Source organism: Diachasmimorpha longicaudata, chromosome 18, assembly GCF_034640455.1.
Source record: "Diachasmimorpha longicaudata isolate KC_UGA_2023 chromosome 18, iyDiaLong2, whole genome shotgun sequence".
Classification (NCBI taxonomy): Eukaryota; Metazoa; Arthropoda; class Insecta; order Hymenoptera; family Braconidae; genus Diachasmimorpha; species Diachasmimorpha longicaudata.
Genome location: NC_087242.1, coordinates 2,154,973 through 2,175,166, shown reverse-complemented (window position 1 = coordinate 2,175,166; position 20,194 = coordinate 2,154,973). Strand labels below are relative to the sequence as shown.

Here is a 20,194-nt window from a genome sequence, read left to right as displayed (position 1 = left end):
AGAATATAAAAATCGCATTTTTCGAACCTTAAAGTGTCCTCACATCGAGAATTTCTATCCCAAAATTAACTCTCTCATATCGCACCCCAGTTAGAGAGTGTAATTTCAAAATTATCTAATTTTCCATAAACAACTAATATAATTTCATTTGAGAATCAATAAATTCGTGTTTAACTCTCTATCTTTTCACACATGGGGTTTATCCACCATTTTCCCCCCTCCCTCCCACCCTATAAAAAATAAATAACATTCCTCGAAATTTATTACAAATACATTAAGTCAAAATGAGAAGGAATTTGCACTAAGAATTTCAAACGAGACTATCAATAGCTCTAATTTATTTGAGTCTAAAAATATTTAATATCACGATAATTTCGTAGTAGAACATCAGCACATTTCCACTGGAATAACTTGCAAATTTATTTTTTCATTAACGTGTTACATAAATTTTTATTGTGCTCGTGGTCATCTATTGCAGCATTTTCGTTTATCAGCGGCACATGTTGACCGATCGTAAATATGATTTATGCGATAGCTTCACAATTATGACTTCCTATAAAAATGCAATGAACCAACTTTCATTTCGAATGAATCGCCATTCGTCTTAAATGGTGGAGAAATATCTGTTATGCCCCCATCCATTTCATATTCCCACGAGTGATGAAAAGACAAAATGAAAAAAGAAATTGTCAAATATTTATTTATTTGAGAGAAGTATTTACTTAGTTGGAATAGTGCAGAGTCGCTCCTTAATTGTTATCCAAGAGCTAGTGGAGGAAAGTTGATGACGTGCTGAGGAAAATCACTTGTTGAAAATGGCTGAGGCTCTGGAAAGAGAAGAAAAATATTTTTGTCTAATATTTATTTATTTTGAATGAGTATTTTAATAAGATATTACATACCACCATAATTTCTCTTCTCTTCATACCAAAAAATTTCATGTCATTAATACAACATAATGATAATAAAATCAAATGACCTTCATAGTATCAGAATATCGTACGTTGAGGGACAAAATTACGTATAAATTTTACGATCCATTGAACAGGAGGAGGAAAAATCCAAGAAATTTGCATTTGCATGGGTTTATCAATTGTTCATTATTTTAAATTTTTTATTCCAATGAATTACATCAAGAGGAAAATAAAATTGTACCGTTCTGATCACCTTACGCAATATCCTCCTGCTGATCTCCAAGTTTTATTCAAATAAAATACAGTCGTTCAGGTTTCTGATGTCTCGATGCTCTCACATTCAAGTTTTGCACTCCCTCAAGTACAAATCTTGTAGTTAATGACGAGTTGATTGTGCTGGGAGTCCCTCAGCCGGTTCATTGTCCATTCAAGGTCACGGGGAATTCCTGCGTCTGGTACCGGCGTTACAGAATCCAGAGAAAATATTGCCTTCGAGGGTAAACACCAGAGTATACAAAATTTAGCGAAAAAATGTGACAAATCTCAGGCGAATGGCACACATTTGATCACGTCCCATTGACATTGTCCTAAATATGTAGACCAAAGACAGGAGTCCAGGTAGGAATTAACAATTGGACCAAGGCTGGACCAGGCTTGGCCCAAGACAAGCCAAATATTTTTCTAGACTGGCGTCATAGCTTGGCCCTAGCGTGGAATAAGCTGGGAGTGAAACATTGGAGCAAGCTTGGGACGTTCAGCTTGGTCCAAGGGTGAGGCCCAACATAGGCCCACCAGTACAAAGCCGACCTTATCCAAGATAATCTAAATCAAAGCCTGGCGTCAACCAGGTCATAGAATTAAATAGACTGGAAATCAAAATCAACACATATTTATTTTATTTTCCATTTATAACATTGTTAGAAAAATCTGATATCAACCACTTAAACATAATATATAAGAAACTTCGTATTGAATACATTGAGTCGTGCAGGTGATGTCCATTTAATTAACCAACTTGACATTAATCGACTATTAACATAAGACAAGTGTTGATTTTTTAAATAAAAATAAACCATAATCGACTCCAATAAATTTTCCATAATTTTATGACTCCATTGGGATGACCATTGGCTGAAGCCAGAGCCACTCTAGAAAGTTCCTAGCCTGGCCACAAGCTTGAACCAGGCTAGGAGCTAGGGTCACTACCGGGCTTCGGGGTGACCTATCGAGATAACGTTGGCCCTAGATTGGCATCATCGTCGGTTGAAGCCACACACATGTTAGGAAATGCCAGGTTTGGTAGTTTAGAGTCAACTCAGCTTGGCCATGTTGTCAATACTTAGTGATTCATACCAGAGAGTTAGTTGACAATCTCAATTAATCAAACTGTATGCGACCTTTTACAACTAAAAAATTAGCAGATGCAACTGATAAAAAAATATACCAAATTTATTTGTAAATATTTGAAAGACTAATTGACGAAAATGGAAAGTAGATAGTGAACCGTTAATGACAGTGTAAATAATTCATTATATGGGCTAGTAATTCATCACTTCGAAATAATTGAAAAAAAATTAAATAAAACAAAAAAGAGGAATTCGTCATGTGTATCCGGGAAAATCCAGATTCTATTACGTCACACCGGTTATTCTTATTGGCCTGCCTTGAATATCAACTCGATTCGTTCAGCCCAAAAAATTATTCATTTCGATGGAGTAAAGTTAAGCGCATAATTTAGCGACATTTTATTTAAATTCAATTCGGAATTTTTGAGTTTTTGTGTTGCTAGAACCGCTCACGCGCTACACGAGTTTATTATTTTTCAATATTTCACACCAAAATATCTTTGATAATATATTGATAACGCAAGAGTATTAGCAAATATATTCACATATCAACGAATAATAAATGATGAATATTAATATTATTGAGTATCAATTCACACCACAGAAATTCAATCTCAAATTTAGTTTCAAAATGTCGACGTCACAATGTTGACGACCTAAAAGTATCAGAAAATATACTAACAAATGAACGAGTAATAAATAATGAATATCAATATTATTGAGTATCAATTTACACAAAAAAAGTAAAAGTTCAAATTTATCGCATGATCACTTTGTCTCTATATTTTTAAGCAGTCATTCATATTAATGATTAATTCTAACAATTTATTTTAATTAATTTGAGCTTTTTTTATGAATATTTGTGACTAAAAAACTTACCAAAATACCAAAACCGAACATTTATAGTTTCAAAATGTCGACGTCAAAATATTGACGACCGAAAATATCATCAAATATATTAACAAATAAACGAATAATAAACACTAAATAAAAATACATTAAACATCAATTTACAAAAATCTATTAAAATCCATTTCTCGTATTATTTATTCATTTATTTATTTATGTGTTTAATGGTTTTAATCTAAAATATTGGAACCCCCCACTTTGCTTTCCCTTTATTAAACTTTTTTTTATCTCTGTCCCTCAAATAACAAAAAAAATTCTAAATTTAATGACAAATACCATAATTTTTTTTTATGTTCAACCTACAAAAAACTATTCCCCAAAAAAATTAATCTTTATTCCGGAAGTATCTTTGACTATCGTTTTCAATAAACACAACACTCAGAGATTTTGCAATAGCTTTGCCATTTTGCAATGGACAAAGCCAATGTTTTTCAACTTTTTTTTTTTCAATCTCTTTATGCTTGACTTCTCACACCCGTATTGAATGATAACCGATAAATGCTGTCTTCGATAACTGCGTGTAATAACCAATAAATTTGATATCCCCTAATGATTACTAATGACCGTATCGTTTTTTTTGTAATAATCTTTCCAAGTAACAATGCATCTAATTACTTCCTCTGTACATTATATTCTTATAGTCATGCAATTACATGTGACGGCGATAGTGGGAGAATCGCATCGATTGGAATCATTCGTTATTTTACCTAATCACTCTTTCCAGAAAATTATACAATAAAAAAGTCTTTTGCATTCATCAATTATCGAGAGATCAGATGTGTCTGCGTCATATTCTCACGCTCGTCAAACTAATTTGATAAATTACTTCTGGGATTTTTTACTCGACAGGAAATTGAGAATCAAATCCACTGATGATTGGGGAAGAATTCTGAAACAAGAAAAGAGAATTACAGAATTTAATTCTATTATTATTATAAAAAGAAGGAATTTTGCATTTTTTTTGGTTTTTATTTCGAGGATTTTCTCGCGAAAATAAATAGAGCGATAATTACCCTCTCATTTACGAACAATTAGTACTGAAAAATATAGAAAAATTGAGTTATGATATTATCCCTATTATCTAATCGTAATTTGTAATGTGGGAAGAAGAATGCACTTGAGTTGCACCCGATAATAAATTATTTTAAAAATCTGAAAAAAATTAGGAGATAGTCTTTCGTGTACCTTTATCACTAAAAAAAATCGCCGTTAATTTTCGAAAAGGTCAGCGTCAACGACGGCCCAATTTACCACTGAATACCTCACATACACTAAAATAAAAGTTCAGTAGAAACTACTTAACTATTTGGCAATCGCGTTGTGCTCGTCGTACGAGAAAAATTACCCAACTGTTATCTAACTTCGTCAAAAAGATCAATAAATTCAATGGAACAGTCGTAAACTTTACTCATCAGTTAATAATAATTTAATAATCAACAACTAATTAACAATCAATTAATAATTAATTAATAATTAATTAATGATTAGTTAATTATAATTATGTATTAATTAATGATTATAATTAATCGTGTCCGGGGGTAATTTTCGCTGGACACAATTACCAAAAATTTTGCCAATATTTCTATCAATTTTTTCACGAATATTTTTTTTTTTAATGAACAACATTTTAATTATTCAATACCCAAGAATGAAGTTGAGAGGATGTAGCCATTTCGGTATGATATAATCGTTATAATTTCTCTGGACGGCCTCGATAACCTCTGCTGCTGCATATTCTGGTGAAATCGCCCCAAAAATCCATGAGAACCTGGAAAACCAGGAAATTTCACGAGTGATTATGTATTAGACAACGTGCCAGCAATAATCCACGGTTCATGAATTTCAGCTGTCCAATTACTCCCATATTAGAATCAATTTATAATACCGAAACATACGATGAATTATATCGCCAACCGGGAGGCCACTTGTTTACAAGGATTTGCAATAAGCCGGTGGTAAATAATTGGAGCAACGTGTATGCAAGCCTCATGCAGCTAACTACTCCATATTAATCACGCCTTCTAATGACATCACGTTGCATCATCACTTTCACTCTCACCTGTATTTCGGATCTTGGGCTAGACCAGTGGCAACGTAGAAGGGGTAGACTGTGGTGAAATTAACAAATGGCCGGGACTTGTGCTCTTCGCGAAGTCCATTCATCAATCCTGAGGGGAAAATAACTGTTCAGTACATCAATTGTCGAATACATGAGCCTTCGATTGGTCATCCTGTGAACATGACACCGGACGTCCGCGTTGAAATTTTTTTAATATTAATGGATTAAGAAAAAAATTGTGGAGACATTTGGATGTGTTCGTTAACGTATTTAACAAATCGTTGCGTTTTTTTATAATTATTTTTCTTACTGACTTGGAGGGCTCCATGTTACTGAGGGAAAAAGTTTGGTATTCTCGAATTATCGAACTTCGAGATGCGATAATCGATTGTTGTTTAATCGATTTCAAAGTACAAGTGGGGCATTTTCAAATTTTGAGATTCGATAATCGATTGTTTTTTCATCGATTCGATTATCGATTGGTTTTTAATCGATTCGATTATTGATTGTTTTTTAATCGATTCGATTATCGATTGTTTTTTAGTCGATTCGATATTACTAATGGTGAAATGATGTATTCTCGAATTTTGAGATTCGATAATCGATTGTTTTTTCATCGATTCGATTATCGATTGTTTTCTAATCGATTCGATTATCGATTGTTTTTTAATCGATACGATATTACTAATGGACGAAATGCGGCATTCTCGAATTCCGAGATTCGATAATCGATTATTTTGTAATCGACTGTATCTTCCTACAGGAAAAGTTGCCCCATTCTCGAACTTCGAGATGCGATAATCGATTGTCCATTAATCGATTCCTTGCTACTAAAGGAACAGACGAACTATTCTCGAATTTCCAGATTCGATTATCGATTATTTTTTAATCGATTGCATCTTAGTTAAGAAAAAATCGTGGGACTCTCGACTTATCGAAATTCGCGAATCGATTGTTTTTCAATCGATTTATGAAAATAATCGATATTTATGAACATCATATCTGGTCGACCCTCGACCCTCGTGACCCTTAGAGTGCTTCACGCGACCCGCGCCTTCTTATACCAGTCCATACTACTAAAGAAGAAGAAGCCATATTTCGATATTCTCGAATCAATAACTTTTCATCGATTCTTCTGCAAATAAGTCGCCATATCTGAAATTAATTACTCGAAAATGACAGTCATAATCGAACCATTGCAGGCGATATTGTGTGACCCTTTTCACACATTCTATCGAAAGAAGTGTTCGATATTCGCGATAAAAGTGTTCTTACTCAGGTGGAATTATAGCACTCGCCGTCCGAATTGTCTGTCAACAGACAATTCGGAGGGTAAAATGTCATTTTACCCTCCGATATTTCCGGTATTTCTCCGGTATTTTGTCTGTTGACAGACAATTCGGAGATTTTTAAATGTCTATGCAGCAATGACAACTCCAATGTCCACTCTCAACCCGAGTAAATCTCAAAATTATAATTTTTAATGTTAACAATCTGATTATATCTGATCATATCTCTCATTATCCTCTTCCTGTACTGTACCTCGAACAGCAAATTTCGACGCACAATACGTGACCTTTTGCGTCACCCCATAAATTCCGCAAAGACTGCAAATCGCCACGACGTGACCTTTTTTATTTTGCAGCATGCCGGGTAGGAATGTTTCCACAGTCTGGAAAAATTAAAATCGATTATCAAAGTCATCTAGTTAAACTTAATCATAATCAGCGACCGACATTATCCGACAAAAATGATGTGCCCGTTACTGTATATACATAATGTATAATCAGTCATGTGCAGTTTCGAACATAGAAGTAATCCCTACCCTAGTATACGTCCAATGTTTCGAATACAAAACTATTTTTTAAACATTATTTCAACAATTAAATTAATATTTAATCCCTACAACAGGCACCTTAGGACTGTGAAAAATGACCGACTTTCGTTTGAATATAAAAACGAGTACATGACAATCGTCACTGGGATTATTTAACGCTGACTTACCCAGAATTGAGAAAAAATGTTGACCCCGAAGGTCCTCTCAACGTCATCAACGTCGTGATCAAGAAATGATTTATGCATGAGGACAGCGGCGTTGTTGATAAGAATAGTTACATCTGGCACACGGTATTTTCGCATCAATCTCGCTGCTTCTCGAACTTCGATTCTGTTCGATATGTCAACGACAAAGTCATAGGCCTAAACAAAAAAAAATTGTAAATCAATTAAATAACTTCATTTAACTAGTCTCGAGGACATTAGTTGTTGCCCTGTATTAAATCAGAATTTTTTCCAAAATTATTTACTGTCTTGAGGGATTCATTTTAATTAGGAAAGAATGAATAGCTTTGAATAAATGTATTTCGATTTAAATTAGGATTAAATTCCAATAAACAATTAAAAGCTACTACTAATTTAATGAAAAAAGTGGAAAGAGATTTATAAAAGAAGAACAACAGCTCTCATTTAAAAAAGATGAGTTTTTTACAAATTATGAGTTTTTTATGAGTTTTTACAAATTAGTATTAAATTCTAATAATTAATTTGAAATCATGAGAAGGTGCGATGATAACAGATCTTTTAAAATAGCCTCTTAATCATTTAAAGAAAAATGTTTGATTGCTCTTTCATTTCTTTTATTTTATTTATTTGATTGGTCAAAATTAGCGAGGGAATGTCCTTTGAGGGCTGAACTTGGGAGGTAGGGAGAAGTGAGGGAGGCTACATTCACCCCGTGTTGAAAAATGTCTTTTCATTTACTAATAAACGAAAAATGAGAGTTCACCACTCCCTGAACATAACATCACTATTAAAAACTGTAGTTCGGATACACGTACCACGGGGTGTTTTAACTCGTGTGATTAACAACCCTCGAATCACTTGTATCGAAGTATAAGAAATATACTTTATTGGATTATCAATAAGAATTGTCTCAATAATATAAAAACGATTTAACTATAAACTTTAATTAATTATTATCGCATGCAGAAGGTATATCTTTCTGGTATGTTGTCTCCAGATCCAGATCAACTGACTCTCAGTAACCAAAGATTTGACACTCTAGACCCATTTGACAAAAGGCCCTTGTTCATTCATTCCTTTCTGTTTCTTCTCTGGTTCTATTTATTAAAACCATTCTAAACATTTCGATACTGTTCGAAGAAAAACTATAAAAACTATAACATACTGAGATGGACTGAAAACAGCTTCTATCGAAAAATACTATTAATTCGATAATACGACACCAAATTTGGCCGAAAGGCTGATTACACTTCTGGACTAATGAAGACTGTCTAGCGACAATAAAAATCAAAAGACACCAAATTATAATTTCCCTTAACCAGTTACGAATCCCACATCTTCGTTACATAAATTTAAAAAATATTGTTGATTTTGCTTCTTATTAATAGAGGAGATCCCCCTATCAAGAATTCATGACATGGAATACTACTGATACCTTTCAGCCTAAAAAAATAAAAAGCCTTCAATAAACATTTTGATTGAAAAAAAATAGCTTCAAAAAAATGGAGATTGTCCAATACCTCGCCTCCAGCATCGACTATTGCATTCTTCGTATCCAGATTACGATCCTTATTTATATCCCAGCAGATAACTATGCAGCCCATTCCACCAAGTTTGATAGCCAGTTCTCTTCCAATCCCGTGGCCAGCACCGGTCACCTACGCATCAATAAAAATCAAAAAATAAAAAATCAGTCCAGTCAAATTAATTGAATCTGCTACATCTATATGCCCTATGCATATTCATTTGTAGAAAGTGAATATGGGTGAATTTATTGCTAACGAACAGGCTAATAACTTATTCTCCTCTATTAGAAATTCATCGCTCCGGGCAACAGGAATTAAAGAAAATTAAATATATTCAGAGCCGATTACGCCAACGAGCTCTGCATATGGTATAATTGATGGTGGGTTAGCTCATCTGATTTACATTTCTGGAAATTTAACTTGAGGAGAAAATCTGGGAAATGTGAATGCTGCCACTGGCCCTTTGTAAGGCAGAAGACATCATTTGATTCCGGATAGAAGCCTTGTAATTCACCAAATTTGTTCTGTCGCAGAAAGGGTTTTTTTTGGTTTAAATTTTAATAGTTTTGTGAAATTATAATAATTTGTATTTTTATTATTCGACTGGGACTTCCCCCGAAATTGTTTGATTGAAGGTTAAATCTTTTAAGATTTTAGTGGGAATAAAATTCATCTCTTATTCCTTCATTGTAGTCGGGATTTCCCCAGGATTTTATGGTGGACCAATTGCTATGGTTTTACTCCTCCGAATGATTTTATTGTGGACCAATTTATGGTTCCTAATGCTTCGAAGGGTTTATTACCACGCTCTATCATAAAGAAATTGAAATTGTAGAATCTCTCCATGGTCCGTGTGATCGCCTAAGGATTGTCGTTTTACTTAATTTTAAGTTAGTTCCGTAGTTCTACTCAAGTAAGACATTATAATTATTGAAGCACCAGTTGATCAGATTATGTTCTTACACTTATTCTATCAGATGTCTGTTTATGAGTTACACTCGTCTTTCTATTTAATTAAATTTAATTCAGTTTTAATAATAATTTTGCTGAAAATAAAATTGTTTGAGATCCATTAAATATAATCGTAATTTCATCGAGTGTAATTAATAAAACAAATTAACAAAAACATTCCACAATCACCTTCTCAGTGTCCCTACCCTGTGCGAGTGAACTACTATTTTCCTTCATATTTCCACATCATCCTAGTCCCTTCGGGTTTTCCCAATGCAATTGCCCTTAATATATATTTTTTAATTGCAACTACTTCCAATAAAGTCTAACCCATCGGAGAATTCCCAACCATCTTAACCCCTACGACACGAGTCCTACAAAACTTCCCTCAATATTTTTTCCCAGATCCTGAAGTGTATAAAACTGAGGACTCCATACAATCGATTCTTTCCCCTCGTCCTGGTGGATCGCTCGATGGTTAGTCAATTGGGGATCGATTTGAGCACTTGGGAAATGGCTGATTAATCGTTGTTCGATAACTACGTGAGGATCAATCGATCTGTGGTCGAATGCTGGTCGACAGCCAGTTGATTGACACTCGACTGCCAGTCAACGATCCATCGCCATTCGATCCCTAGTCGATCCTCGGTCGATCAATTGAGCAGACATCGATTAGTACTCGATTCGGTGCACAACTTCACCCCAATATCGAGTGTCGAGTGATCCCTCAGGCCCTCAGGGCCTCTCCCATTGAACCTTCTGATTCCTCCCATTTAGCCCCGTCCTCTGATTTCCCCGGATGTTCTATTTTACCCCAGTACCCTAGAATTTTCTATTTTTAAAAGCTTCTCTGCTTTGTGCATGATGATCATCAATGAGAAGCTACCAAAACAGTTTCACCCAGCAGACTCTTCTTGAAAGGTGGAATGACACATCGGAAGGCAGCTGCTAACATCGATAACGTCAGTCGAAAGGATAAGACTGTCAGCTCGCCGATTAGTTTTGTAGTCCCCGTAACAGTCTTCAAAATATTCATCTTCTTTACGACCTGACTCACTGCTTGGGGCTATAATGAGTGGGTTGCTGAAGTAAAAATGGAGATGAAAGGAATTTTTCGCCCTCTGGTAACCTTGAAGGACGTTCCCAATGAGTTTTACCGTGTCAGGTGACATAATAATTATCCCCTTTTCGTAATTGTTAAGAAAAAAAATATTTTCAACTCACTTTTACTGTGTTCCTGTCACAAATGGTGACGTGTCGATCACTTCTCCGAAGAAACCTTTAGTGTTCAAAGAAATATCGGCAAAAGAATGTGACAATGAGATGATGAGATCGAATTTACGATTGTCATCTTGCATTTTGGAGTTGACTGACTTCTGGTGAATTAAAAATTTTTGTGAATTTATGTTGTATTAGAATAATAGAACATAAATTCTATTCATTAGTGTTTGAAATTATCATAGAAAAACGGAAATATGATATTATCCTTGTTTGTTATAAAACATTGACATGTTGCAAGAAATGATGGACAAATAGAAATTGGAAAAATCAAAATGCTGACAGGATCATCGTATAATGATGGTGATCATTATATGATGGACTATGTACTCCTCTTTTGGCAGTCAAAGGTTATGTTTTTATTATATAAATTAGGTTTTACTGTTTAGATTAACTTAGAAGAACCTTTTAATTGTTTATGGCCATTCAATTCTAATTTATCTCAAGACATTTGTTTTTTTTCCCCTATATTACAGAAGATTCTTTCCAGAGTCATTTACTGTTTTGGGGGTTTCATTTTAATTACGAAGGAATGAATATCTTCAAGTAAATCTACCTCTCTCTAAATTATAATTAATTTCCAATAAACAATTAAAAGCAACTCCTAATTTAATGGAAAAAGTGGAAAGCCATTCATACAACGAAAAAACAGCTCTGATTCGACAAAGTCGTCAGCATTAAATTCTAATAATTAATTTGAACCGATTAGAAGATGCGATGATAAAGAATCCTTTAAAATAGCCTCTTAATTAATTAAAGAAAAGTGTTCGACTGCTCTTATATTTAGTGTCTTCAGATAAGTCAATTAAATAGACTGATGTGAATTAAAAATCATTCATTCATTTGATGACGACCACCGAGTGAGTTAAATTTACTCAAAATCAGTGGTGCACTATCAGGTGAAACTCATGTACGTTCTCCTTTCCCACATTACAAATTACGATAACGTAACAATGATAATATCATAACTCTGTTTTTCTATGATATTATTATTCCATAATAATATTGATTTTTAGTGTTGCAACGCTAATTGTTTGTAAACACGAACATTATCTTGACTTTTCTCATGTTCGACAAAAAAAACATCAAAATGACGAGGGAAAAAATGCCAAACCCCTTACTAATAATAATATTATTAATAATAATGGATGCAATCATATTAGGAGCGTGAATAAGTCTTTCCCGTTTTTTTCAAATTTTGAGTCTTTATTGTGAAAAAATGGTTACAAATGAATTATTGAAAGTATTGGCCATCGTCTTCTTGCATTTGACACGAATCTTCATCAAGCAAAGTCGTCAATTCTTGATCTTCAAAGATTTGCGGCCGCCCGGAACGCTCCTTGTCTTCCACGTCGAAATCACCACTTTTGAAGCGTCGAAACCATCCGCGAACACTTGAATCATCGACACAACCTTCTCCATAAGCTTCCTGAAGCAATCGATGTGCCTCGGCAGCAGATTTCTTCAAATTGAACCAATAAAGTGAAACTTCCCGCAAATGACGTCGACTCGGCTCAAATTTCGACATTTTCACGATATCAAAAATTTATGATGCGAAAAAATTTCAACTAATGTGTTAGTGTGGAATTGTTGACAGATAAATAAGCTTTGATTATGACATATGTAACCATTGAATACTCGCACAGTATTGGTGGCGGCATCTCTTACAAAAAACGGGACAGACTTATTCACACACCTAATAGAAAGGGCCTTCTAAGCTCATCCATAAATAAATAAATCTTCCAACTCCACCAATCAAATTCGAGAATCCATTTTATATTATTTACAATCATTGACAAAATTTACAATATGATCGGTGATGATGACTGTTCTGATCACATTAAATTCACATGAAATTCCCCATCTAAAGGTGTGTATATACATTTATTATTACTTATACTGATTTAGGTTGCAGCAGTAGTTGAAGCATTAGCTCATGAACGAGTCTGACCACAACATTAAAACGTTTTTTTTTTTCAATAATTAAATAAATCCAAAATGCTGTGAAGTTATGGAATGAATTTCAGTAAAAATTTCGACGTTCTATTATAATACATTTTTTAATTTTCGGCTATAATTTTCTTATCCTTAATTTCATTTGTCTTTATGCACTCGCACCAGGGGGTCAGTGTTTTATTACACAAGAGTTCGATATTTATTATTGTGATTGGAGAATCAGATATCGTTGCATTTATCACTTCAAGTATGTTGTAGGGGACGTTGTCGAGCCCAGTTTCACGATCACGCCTTCTCGTTACTTCTCGTTGATTGAAACACTTAGTTGTGTCTCTTTTTCTGTGGTTCTTGTCGTGGATGTGCCTGGAAAAGGAATGTTATAAGATAATTTCAAAAATATCGGGAAATATTTGGTATTACGGTAATTTTTGGAGGGGAAAGCACTTTAGGTCGAAGATGTGCACACGTGCAATGATAGAAGTCTGTAGATCCAAGAAGGTGGATTGGAGTTTTGTGTAAATTTGTCTAACTTCCCGAAGATCCAATTGAAAAAAAAAACGTACGGAATTCAGATAATCAATAGATGTTTTTAATTTTTTTTTTAATTATTTTATTAAGAGAATTTTATGTGGAGCAACTATCGTTAGGGTGAGAGTTTTCAAACGAAAGACAACTGGTGTTCGTTGAACACCACAACCATTATACAACTTTATATACTTTCCTCAGAACTTGAGGGAGAACTTTATATTTCTTCCTCAGAACACCAAAATATTTATTTATTTATTTTATTTTATTTTATTATTTTATTATTTTATTTTATTTTATTTATTTTTTTATTTATTTATTTGCGAAAGACAACTGGTGTTCATTGAACACCAGTTGTCTCTTCTCCGAGATAGATTTGATCGAAGGAAATAGAAATTTTCTAGAATTGAAGGCCTTCATTTATTGGACTCACAAGAGTATTTGTCATAAGAATCAAAATTATTCTTATGATTAAGTAAGTGATTATAGTATCCAACACGTTTCTACGTTTTTTCAAGTAAATTACAATTGAACGAAAAATTTTACATGATGAATCAGAGAGGATATTGTTATATGAAAAAGACTTTCAGATTGTAATGAGATATCGTCTAGTTGGGAGAACTTTATATTTCTTCCTCAGAACAACAAAATATTCATTTACAACAACGTAATCACAAATTAAGACGATAATCCATAAATTTGGATATTACAAACTTCGTTAAATGTGATGTATGAGAAGCTCAATTCAAAGATTGTCATCATTCCAAGAAACAACAATTAATTCACTCGAAGTATTTATTTCATAAACACAAACTTTCTATCAATTCAGAAAACTGAAAAATTGCTTAGCTGGAGCTCCCATTAGGTTTAAATAAATCAACTTTTTTATTCTTATGGTGAATACTTACGACCTGAATCCAACATATGTTCTATTTTATTCAAGTAAATATATTACTTCATCATAAAAGCCCTTTTTTCAATTTTTTGCGTTTATAAACCTACAGGTCTTGGGTTATTTTATTTAAAGAAAAACGCGAAACATATCACTTTCAGACTCGAAAGTTTGATTCCATAATTCTAGAAGAAGTCAGTAGCCACTTAATCACATGCAATACCCGAAAGACCTCCGAAACTCGATGTCCTGATCATAAAATTAAAAACAGTAACTGTTGAATTCGATCCCCAGGTAATTCAAAAGTCTCCACCAAAATTACTCAAGTTTTTACTATTTTCAGACCTTTTCCGGATTTTTTAATAAAGTCAAGGGCGACTAGAATCAAGTCCTTATTCTACTTCACTAATCTGATAACTAAATTCTACCTGAATGAGCTCTGTGTACCAGTGGAAATATTCTGTGGCCTTCGAACCATCAAACTAGCTTCCTTCAATCTCACGTAAAACTCATCATCCTCCAAGCCCCATCCCCAGTATTTATTCGACATTCCATTCACCTGGATAAACTGATCCCTAAAACAAAAAGTGTAAAGTATAAAGAGGACATAAAGAAACGAATAAATTAAAAAATTATTTATATCACGTGATTCGTCAAATGTTAGACACAAATCCCTAGCACTCCTCACCCTTTGGCTAGTGAAATTCTTCTAAACAATAACGATTTTCAAACAGTAATAATTTCCTAAATTTTAAGCCCTCAAAGTATTTCCCCTCAACATAATTAGGCAAAGGGACTGGAAATAGCCGAAGGGCTGATTACACTTGTCGACTAATGAGCACCGTCTAGCGACAATAAAAGTCAAGAAAAAGTCAAGTAATTCAATCCGTTGATCAGTTTATTATCTATTAATATCAATTAAAACCAGTTAATTATTGTCTGTATTACCCACTGGTGCTGAGTAAGATACAGCCCAAAGGTACCCAAATAAATCAAAGAAATCAGACCCATTTGATTTACCTGTTAATGAGTAAAATTCCTCCAATGAACGTTGAATAATGATAGCGTGGATGGAGATCAGGTGCTGACAAGTGAAACGGTGTATCAGGATAATCGTACGATAAATTATCGTTCAAGGGGAGTAAATCCACGTCGTGCATTGCGATGTAGTCGAATTCATTCTTGACGTGGAGGAACCCCACGTTCACCAGAGATGCTCTATTAAATCTAAATCTATCCACCTGTCAAGAGATAATATTCAATTAATTTCTTGGTAAAGTATCTTCATTAATTATATCAGTAATAAAATTTGGAAAATTGTTTATTGTACGAAATTGTACGAAGGAGTAGAAGAAAGAAGTTAAATTACAGGAGATAACATCAAAGAAATATAAATTATTATTATTATGATTCAATTTGGATTAATTTAAACTATTTAATTGTGTGTGTGTGTGTGTGTCCTTTCCTTCTCATTTTGAAAAGTGGATTTATTTGATTGGGCCCAATCTCAATCGAATTTTATGTCTTAATCCTCTTAATTCACGAGGTACAACATTGAGGGAGGATTTTTTTTACATTTAATCATAAGAAATTCATATTTTAATGTTTGACAACAACGGAAATGTTGATTTTTACTTAACATTCTGTATTAAAATCTGATTTATCAAGTTTTTTTTTACCAACAGAAATGATAATTAAATTGAGAAAAAAATTTGATTCGAAATGTGATCGAGTTTTCTAAAAATTTTGATTAGTTTTCCATAATGAATTACAAAATTAATCAATCAATCAATGTGAATTTACTAAAAGGGAAAGGCTGCTATAATAGAGGGAACGTCTGTCTAATTTATTGAATGAAAATCTAATACAAAAACAATTGGCCTCACAAACTTATAAAAATTGTTTTCTTCTGACGTTTCTGAATAGAAAAATTTGATAAAAAAATTATTTGCGTAAATGTGGGACTGTCCATTGCCTCATTACTGTCCATAAACACATACCTTAAGGGAAATCAGTTAGAATATGAATTATTGCCCGGAATAGAGGACTTTTCATGAAAATATTTAATGTCGAACAATCGCTTCCCCCTCAAAAACATCATAATTATTTGTTTCATTACCTGGTGGAGAATAAATATTCTGTAATCGATATTCTGTTTATCTAAGAATCGTTTCATGTAGGGAGCGAACGTCAGCAGCTCCTCGAAACGATCTCTGAATGGCACGAGCACAGCTAATCTGTGGAGCGACTTCCCCGAGAGTTTTCGCACATTTTTGGAGTCCTGCAGTCGTTCAGAGTATCCAGGACATTTGCATCCCTCTGAAATCATGAAAAATCATTATCAATGAAGCGGACTGTTTTAACTTTCAACGTTCAAGGATATCCAAGTATTTTCACAGCTGGGTAGAGCTCTCACCAGAGATTCAATCATTTTCAATGACAATACCATTGTGTCAATGAGTGTTGAAGGTACACGAAAACCTGAATGTTTTCACATTTTTCAACTGAATTTTAACAATTTTTTTTTAGTTTTTTCTGGTGTCATTACCGTACTATTCAACCGATTTCAATGAATAAAAAAAAACAATTTTGGTCTCTCCATGGTCTATTGGGATATACCTTTTCATTTTTCTTATTACCCTGGTAGGAACTGCCAAGTATTGACAACATGGCCAAGCTGAGTTGACTCTAAACTACCAAACCTGGCATTTCCTAACATGTGTGTGGCTTCAACCGACGATGATGCCAATCTAGGGCCAACGTTATCTCGATAGGTCACCCCGAAGCCCGGTAGTGACCCTAGCTCCTAGCCTGGTTCAAGCTTGTGGCCAGGCTAGGAACTTTCTAGAGTGGCTCTGGCTTCAGCCAATGGTCATCCCAATGGAGTCATAAAATTATGGAAAATTTATTGGAGTCGATTATGGTTTATTTTTATTTAAAAAATCAACACTTGTCTTATGTTAATAGTCGATTAATGTCAAGTTGGTTAATTAAATAGACATCACCTGCACGACTCAATGTATTCAATACGAAGTTTCTTATATATTATGTTTAAGTGGTTGATATCAGATTTTTCTAACAATGTTATAAATGGAAAATAAAATAAATATGTGTTGATTTTGATTTCCAGTCTATTTAATTCTATGACCTGGTTGACGCCAGGCTTTGATTTAGATTATCTTGGATAAGGTCGGCTTTGTACTGGTGGGCCTATGTTGGGCCTCACCCTTGGACCAAGCTGAACGTCCCAAGCTTGCTCCAATGTTTCACTCCCAGCTTATTCCACGCTAGGGCCAAGCTATGACGCCAGTCTAGAAAAATATTTGGCTTGTCTTGGGCCAAGCCTGGTCCAGCCTTGGTCCAATTGTTAATTCCTACCTGGACTCCTGTCTTTGGTCTACATATTTAGGACAATGTCAATGGGACGTGATCAAATGTGTGACATTCGCCTGAGATTTGTCACATTTTTTCGCTAAATTTTGTATACTCTGATGTTTACACTCGAAGGCAATATTTTCTCTTGATTCTGTAATGCCGGTACCAGACGCAGGAATTTCCCGTGACCTTGAATAGACACTGAACCGGCTGAGGGACTCCCAGCACAATCAACTCGTCATTGCCCCACTTTCTGACACCTGAAACGTCTAAATTACCAAAAAAAAAGGAGAGAAGGGCTGAAATTCTAAGAATATGACACTTTTGATTGTTTATCAATTCACAAGGCCCTGGGATCTGAAAATATTTATTTTATGCACCGCCGAAAAGTGATAATTGTCCTGTGTCTACTTTCTTTTGATCTTTTGTTCAGTTTTCTTTTGTATTTATCAATCAAAAGAGTTTAATTCGGGTAAATTTATGCTTCTGATCATTTCCAAACCAGAAGGAGAACTCAAAAAAGCTGAAGAGCGAAAAATACCAACCCAGAATCAACTAAAAACAAGAAAACAAACATAAACATTAAAAGAAATAATAAGAAGCTACAACCGAGTCGAGTAGTCTTCAATGATAATTGCAATTCATTATCTACGAACATAGCAAGGCTTTTATGATATGAGCTTTTAGAACCCAATCAATATCACCATGAATTGAAAAATGGAAAAATGAAAACCGAAAACAACAAGTCAAACAGATCCAGACTGATGAGCACTTACCACTCCACAAATTTAATTTTGAATCCCAAAAATTTGTGACTTTAAACAAAAAAAAGTGTCATCTTCAGAGATATTTTAGTTTATCCCTCATTTTTTTAGAGTTTCGACGCTTCAAAAATTGAGAAGCAAATGAAAAAATATAAAAAATGTATCCAGGGGGAGGCTGAGGAGGATGTGAAACAAAGAAAAAAACTGTTGTAACATCAAGGAAATAAATAATAAGAATAAAATAATAAAAAAATATATCCAAAGACGATAAAGACACGAAGATTTTCTTTTTCAAATCATTGAAATCGGTTGAATAGTACAGTAATCATGTCAGAAAAACAGAAAACTTGAAAAAATCATATCTCTCCAGTGGATCATCAAAAAAATCAGAAAAAATTTTGAAGCCTTGTTTTCATGTACCTTTATCACTAAGACAATGGCCATCAATTTTCAAAGAGGTCAGGGTCAACGACTGATCGATTTAACATGGAATACCTCATCTGTAGTTCAACAAAATCTTCTTTTCTCCCATAACCTTAGCTCTAGGTACCAATTTTCTACAGTTTCCTCTATCAAATTGTTGATTCTTCAATTCTTTCACTAAAAAATAATTTTTTCTCGAATTGCAGTAATGGTTTTCTTTGATTCGTGCTGACTATTATCTCTCTTAAATCGTATTACCAATTTATCATGACGTTGATCGTGTTGACTTGTCATCTGTTGAATTTATTCTGTTGAAATGTCATGTGTTGTCCTGAACTGTTGACTTTATTAATGAAATATCGACGTGAAACAGAATAAATAAATCCATTTGACTGGTAAAAAATAGCCAAAGCACTTGGATATCCTCAATCACAGGGTTCATGCTCCCCAACTCAACGATCTTACCGGTGTTAAATGGCAGAGTACTGATAAGACATGTTATGATGAACGTAATGAGTATTCCAATTAAAAAATACTTCGGTCGAATGCTCTTCCAGGGTGATTCCATGACTGTCCAATTGTTTTCTTCTTTCAAGACAGAGAGATGCCAATTAAATTGATATTAATTGTGCCAGTGCTCGTATTGCTCACCTCCATTTGTACCCCAGACTAGCTACAATATTCGAGAACTTGGAGAATTATTTTTCGGTTGTTGATTGTAGACACATGTCATTTTAAACTAGTTAAACAGGTTTATTCTGGTTGTTTAGACTAGGGTTCTTCATACCCGAACTACATGATTCAAAATCTTGTGAATAACATAACCTAACTTTTCCAGTGAGACTCTAGATGTTCTAGATCTTTGATATCCGTTAAATTCAAGATATTTTTAGGTTCCCCATGAAGGCATTGGACTCGTCAGATCCCCCCAAACTAAAAAAAAAATCAAATTTTGATTGAAAACAAAGGATTGTAGTCTGAAATGTAAAAATACTAAATTTTTTTTAAATATCTGTTTGATTCCTGCTGCCCTGGGGGTATTTTTGAACAAAGAACAGGCATAGGTCAGCTTAATAATGACAAAAGATGGAATATCGTTAGATAAGAGTTGAATCTAACTCTGAACCCAGATTTAACTCGATCAGTCAAGCCGTTTTCGAGAAATCGCAATTTGTTTATAAATTATTTTTTCGAAACATCTCCAAAGTGAAAGGAGGTATTCAGATTTATTGTTTAACGTGTCCCCTGGCCTCT

The 20,194-nt window shown here is 34.0% G+C and overlaps 2 protein-coding genes and 1 long non-coding RNA gene across 5 annotated transcripts; 1 reads left to right on the top strand and 2 right to left on the bottom strand.

Annotated features, from left to right (window-relative positions):
• Window positions 1-1,767: 1,767 nt before the first annotated feature.
• On the bottom strand, window positions 1,768-10,763 carry LOC135171132 (short-chain dehydrogenase/reductase family 16C member 6-like). 2 transcript variants are annotated; one of them, XM_064137481.1, is made up of 7 exons: window positions 10,614-10,763; window positions 8,771-8,908; window positions 7,233-7,427; window positions 6,771-6,900; window positions 5,229-5,337; window positions 4,812-4,937; window positions 1,768-4,058 (listed from the first exon to the last, which is right to left on the bottom strand). In XM_064137481.1, the coding sequence occupies exons 1-7, from the start codon at window positions 10,761-10,763 to the stop codon at window positions 3,992-3,994; spliced, it is 915 nt and encodes a 304-aa protein (XP_063993551.1). In that variant the 3' UTR covers window positions 1,768-3,991. The 2 variants fall into 2 exon arrangements, with proteins under 2 accessions (XP_063993551.1, XP_063993552.1); XM_064137482.1 differs by lacking the exon at window positions 10,614-10,763 and adding an exon at window positions 9,917-10,265 and having other exon boundaries at window positions 1,769-4,058.
• On the top strand, window positions 10,752-17,501 carry LOC135171139 (uncharacterized). Its single transcript, XR_010300487.1, has 2 exons — window positions 10,752-10,892; window positions 16,559-17,501. It is a non-coding gene; the product is annotated as an uncharacterized LOC135171139 (long non-coding RNA).
• On the bottom strand, window positions 12,763-19,937 carry LOC135171130 (beta-1,4-galactosyltransferase 7). Of its 2 annotated transcripts, none has more exons than XM_064137480.1 (6): window positions 19,592-19,937; window positions 19,406-19,525; window positions 16,498-16,697; window positions 15,399-15,619; window positions 14,807-14,953; window positions 12,763-13,324 (listed from the first exon to the last, which is right to left on the bottom strand). In XM_064137480.1, exons 2-6 carry the CDS (start codon window positions 19,506-19,508, stop codon window positions 13,066-13,068), a joined length of 930 nt encoding a protein of 309 aa, XP_063993550.1. In that variant the 5' UTR covers window positions 19,509-19,525; window positions 19,592-19,937; the 3' UTR covers window positions 12,763-13,065. The 2 variants fall into 2 exon arrangements, with proteins under 2 accessions (XP_063993550.1, XP_063993549.1); XM_064137479.1 differs by having other exon boundaries at window positions 19,406-19,528; window positions 19,592-19,936.
• Window positions 19,938-20,194: the final 257 nt, after the last annotated feature.

Excerpts from the sequence above, each read along its gene's own strand:
- LOC135171132 (XM_064137481.1), bottom strand. The coding sequence starts at position 10,763 with ATGAATATTTTGAAGACTGTTACGGGGACTACAAAACTAATCGGCGAG. Across the intron at positions 6,901-7,232 it reads ACATTTTTTCTCAATTCTGG|ACTGTGGAAACATTCCTACC; the intron begins GTAAGTCAGCGT and ends TAATTTTTCCAG. Across the intron at positions 4,059-4,811 it reads CCTCTCAACTTCATTCTTGG|AATTCTTCCCCAATCATCAG; the intron begins GTATTGAATAAT and ends TTCTTGTTTCAG.
- LOC135171130 (XM_064137480.1), bottom strand. The coding sequence starts at position 19,508 with ATGGAATCACCCTGGAAGAGCATTCGACCGAAGTATTTTTTAATTGGA. Across the intron at positions 16,698-19,405 it reads TACTCTGCCATTTAACACCG|AGGGATGCAAATGTCCTGGA; the intron begins GTAAGATCGTTG and ends TCATGATTTCAG. Across the intron at positions 13,325-14,806 it reads GGTACACAGAGCTCATTCAG|GCACATCCACGACAAGAACC; the intron begins GTAGAATTTAGT and ends TTCCTTTTCCAG.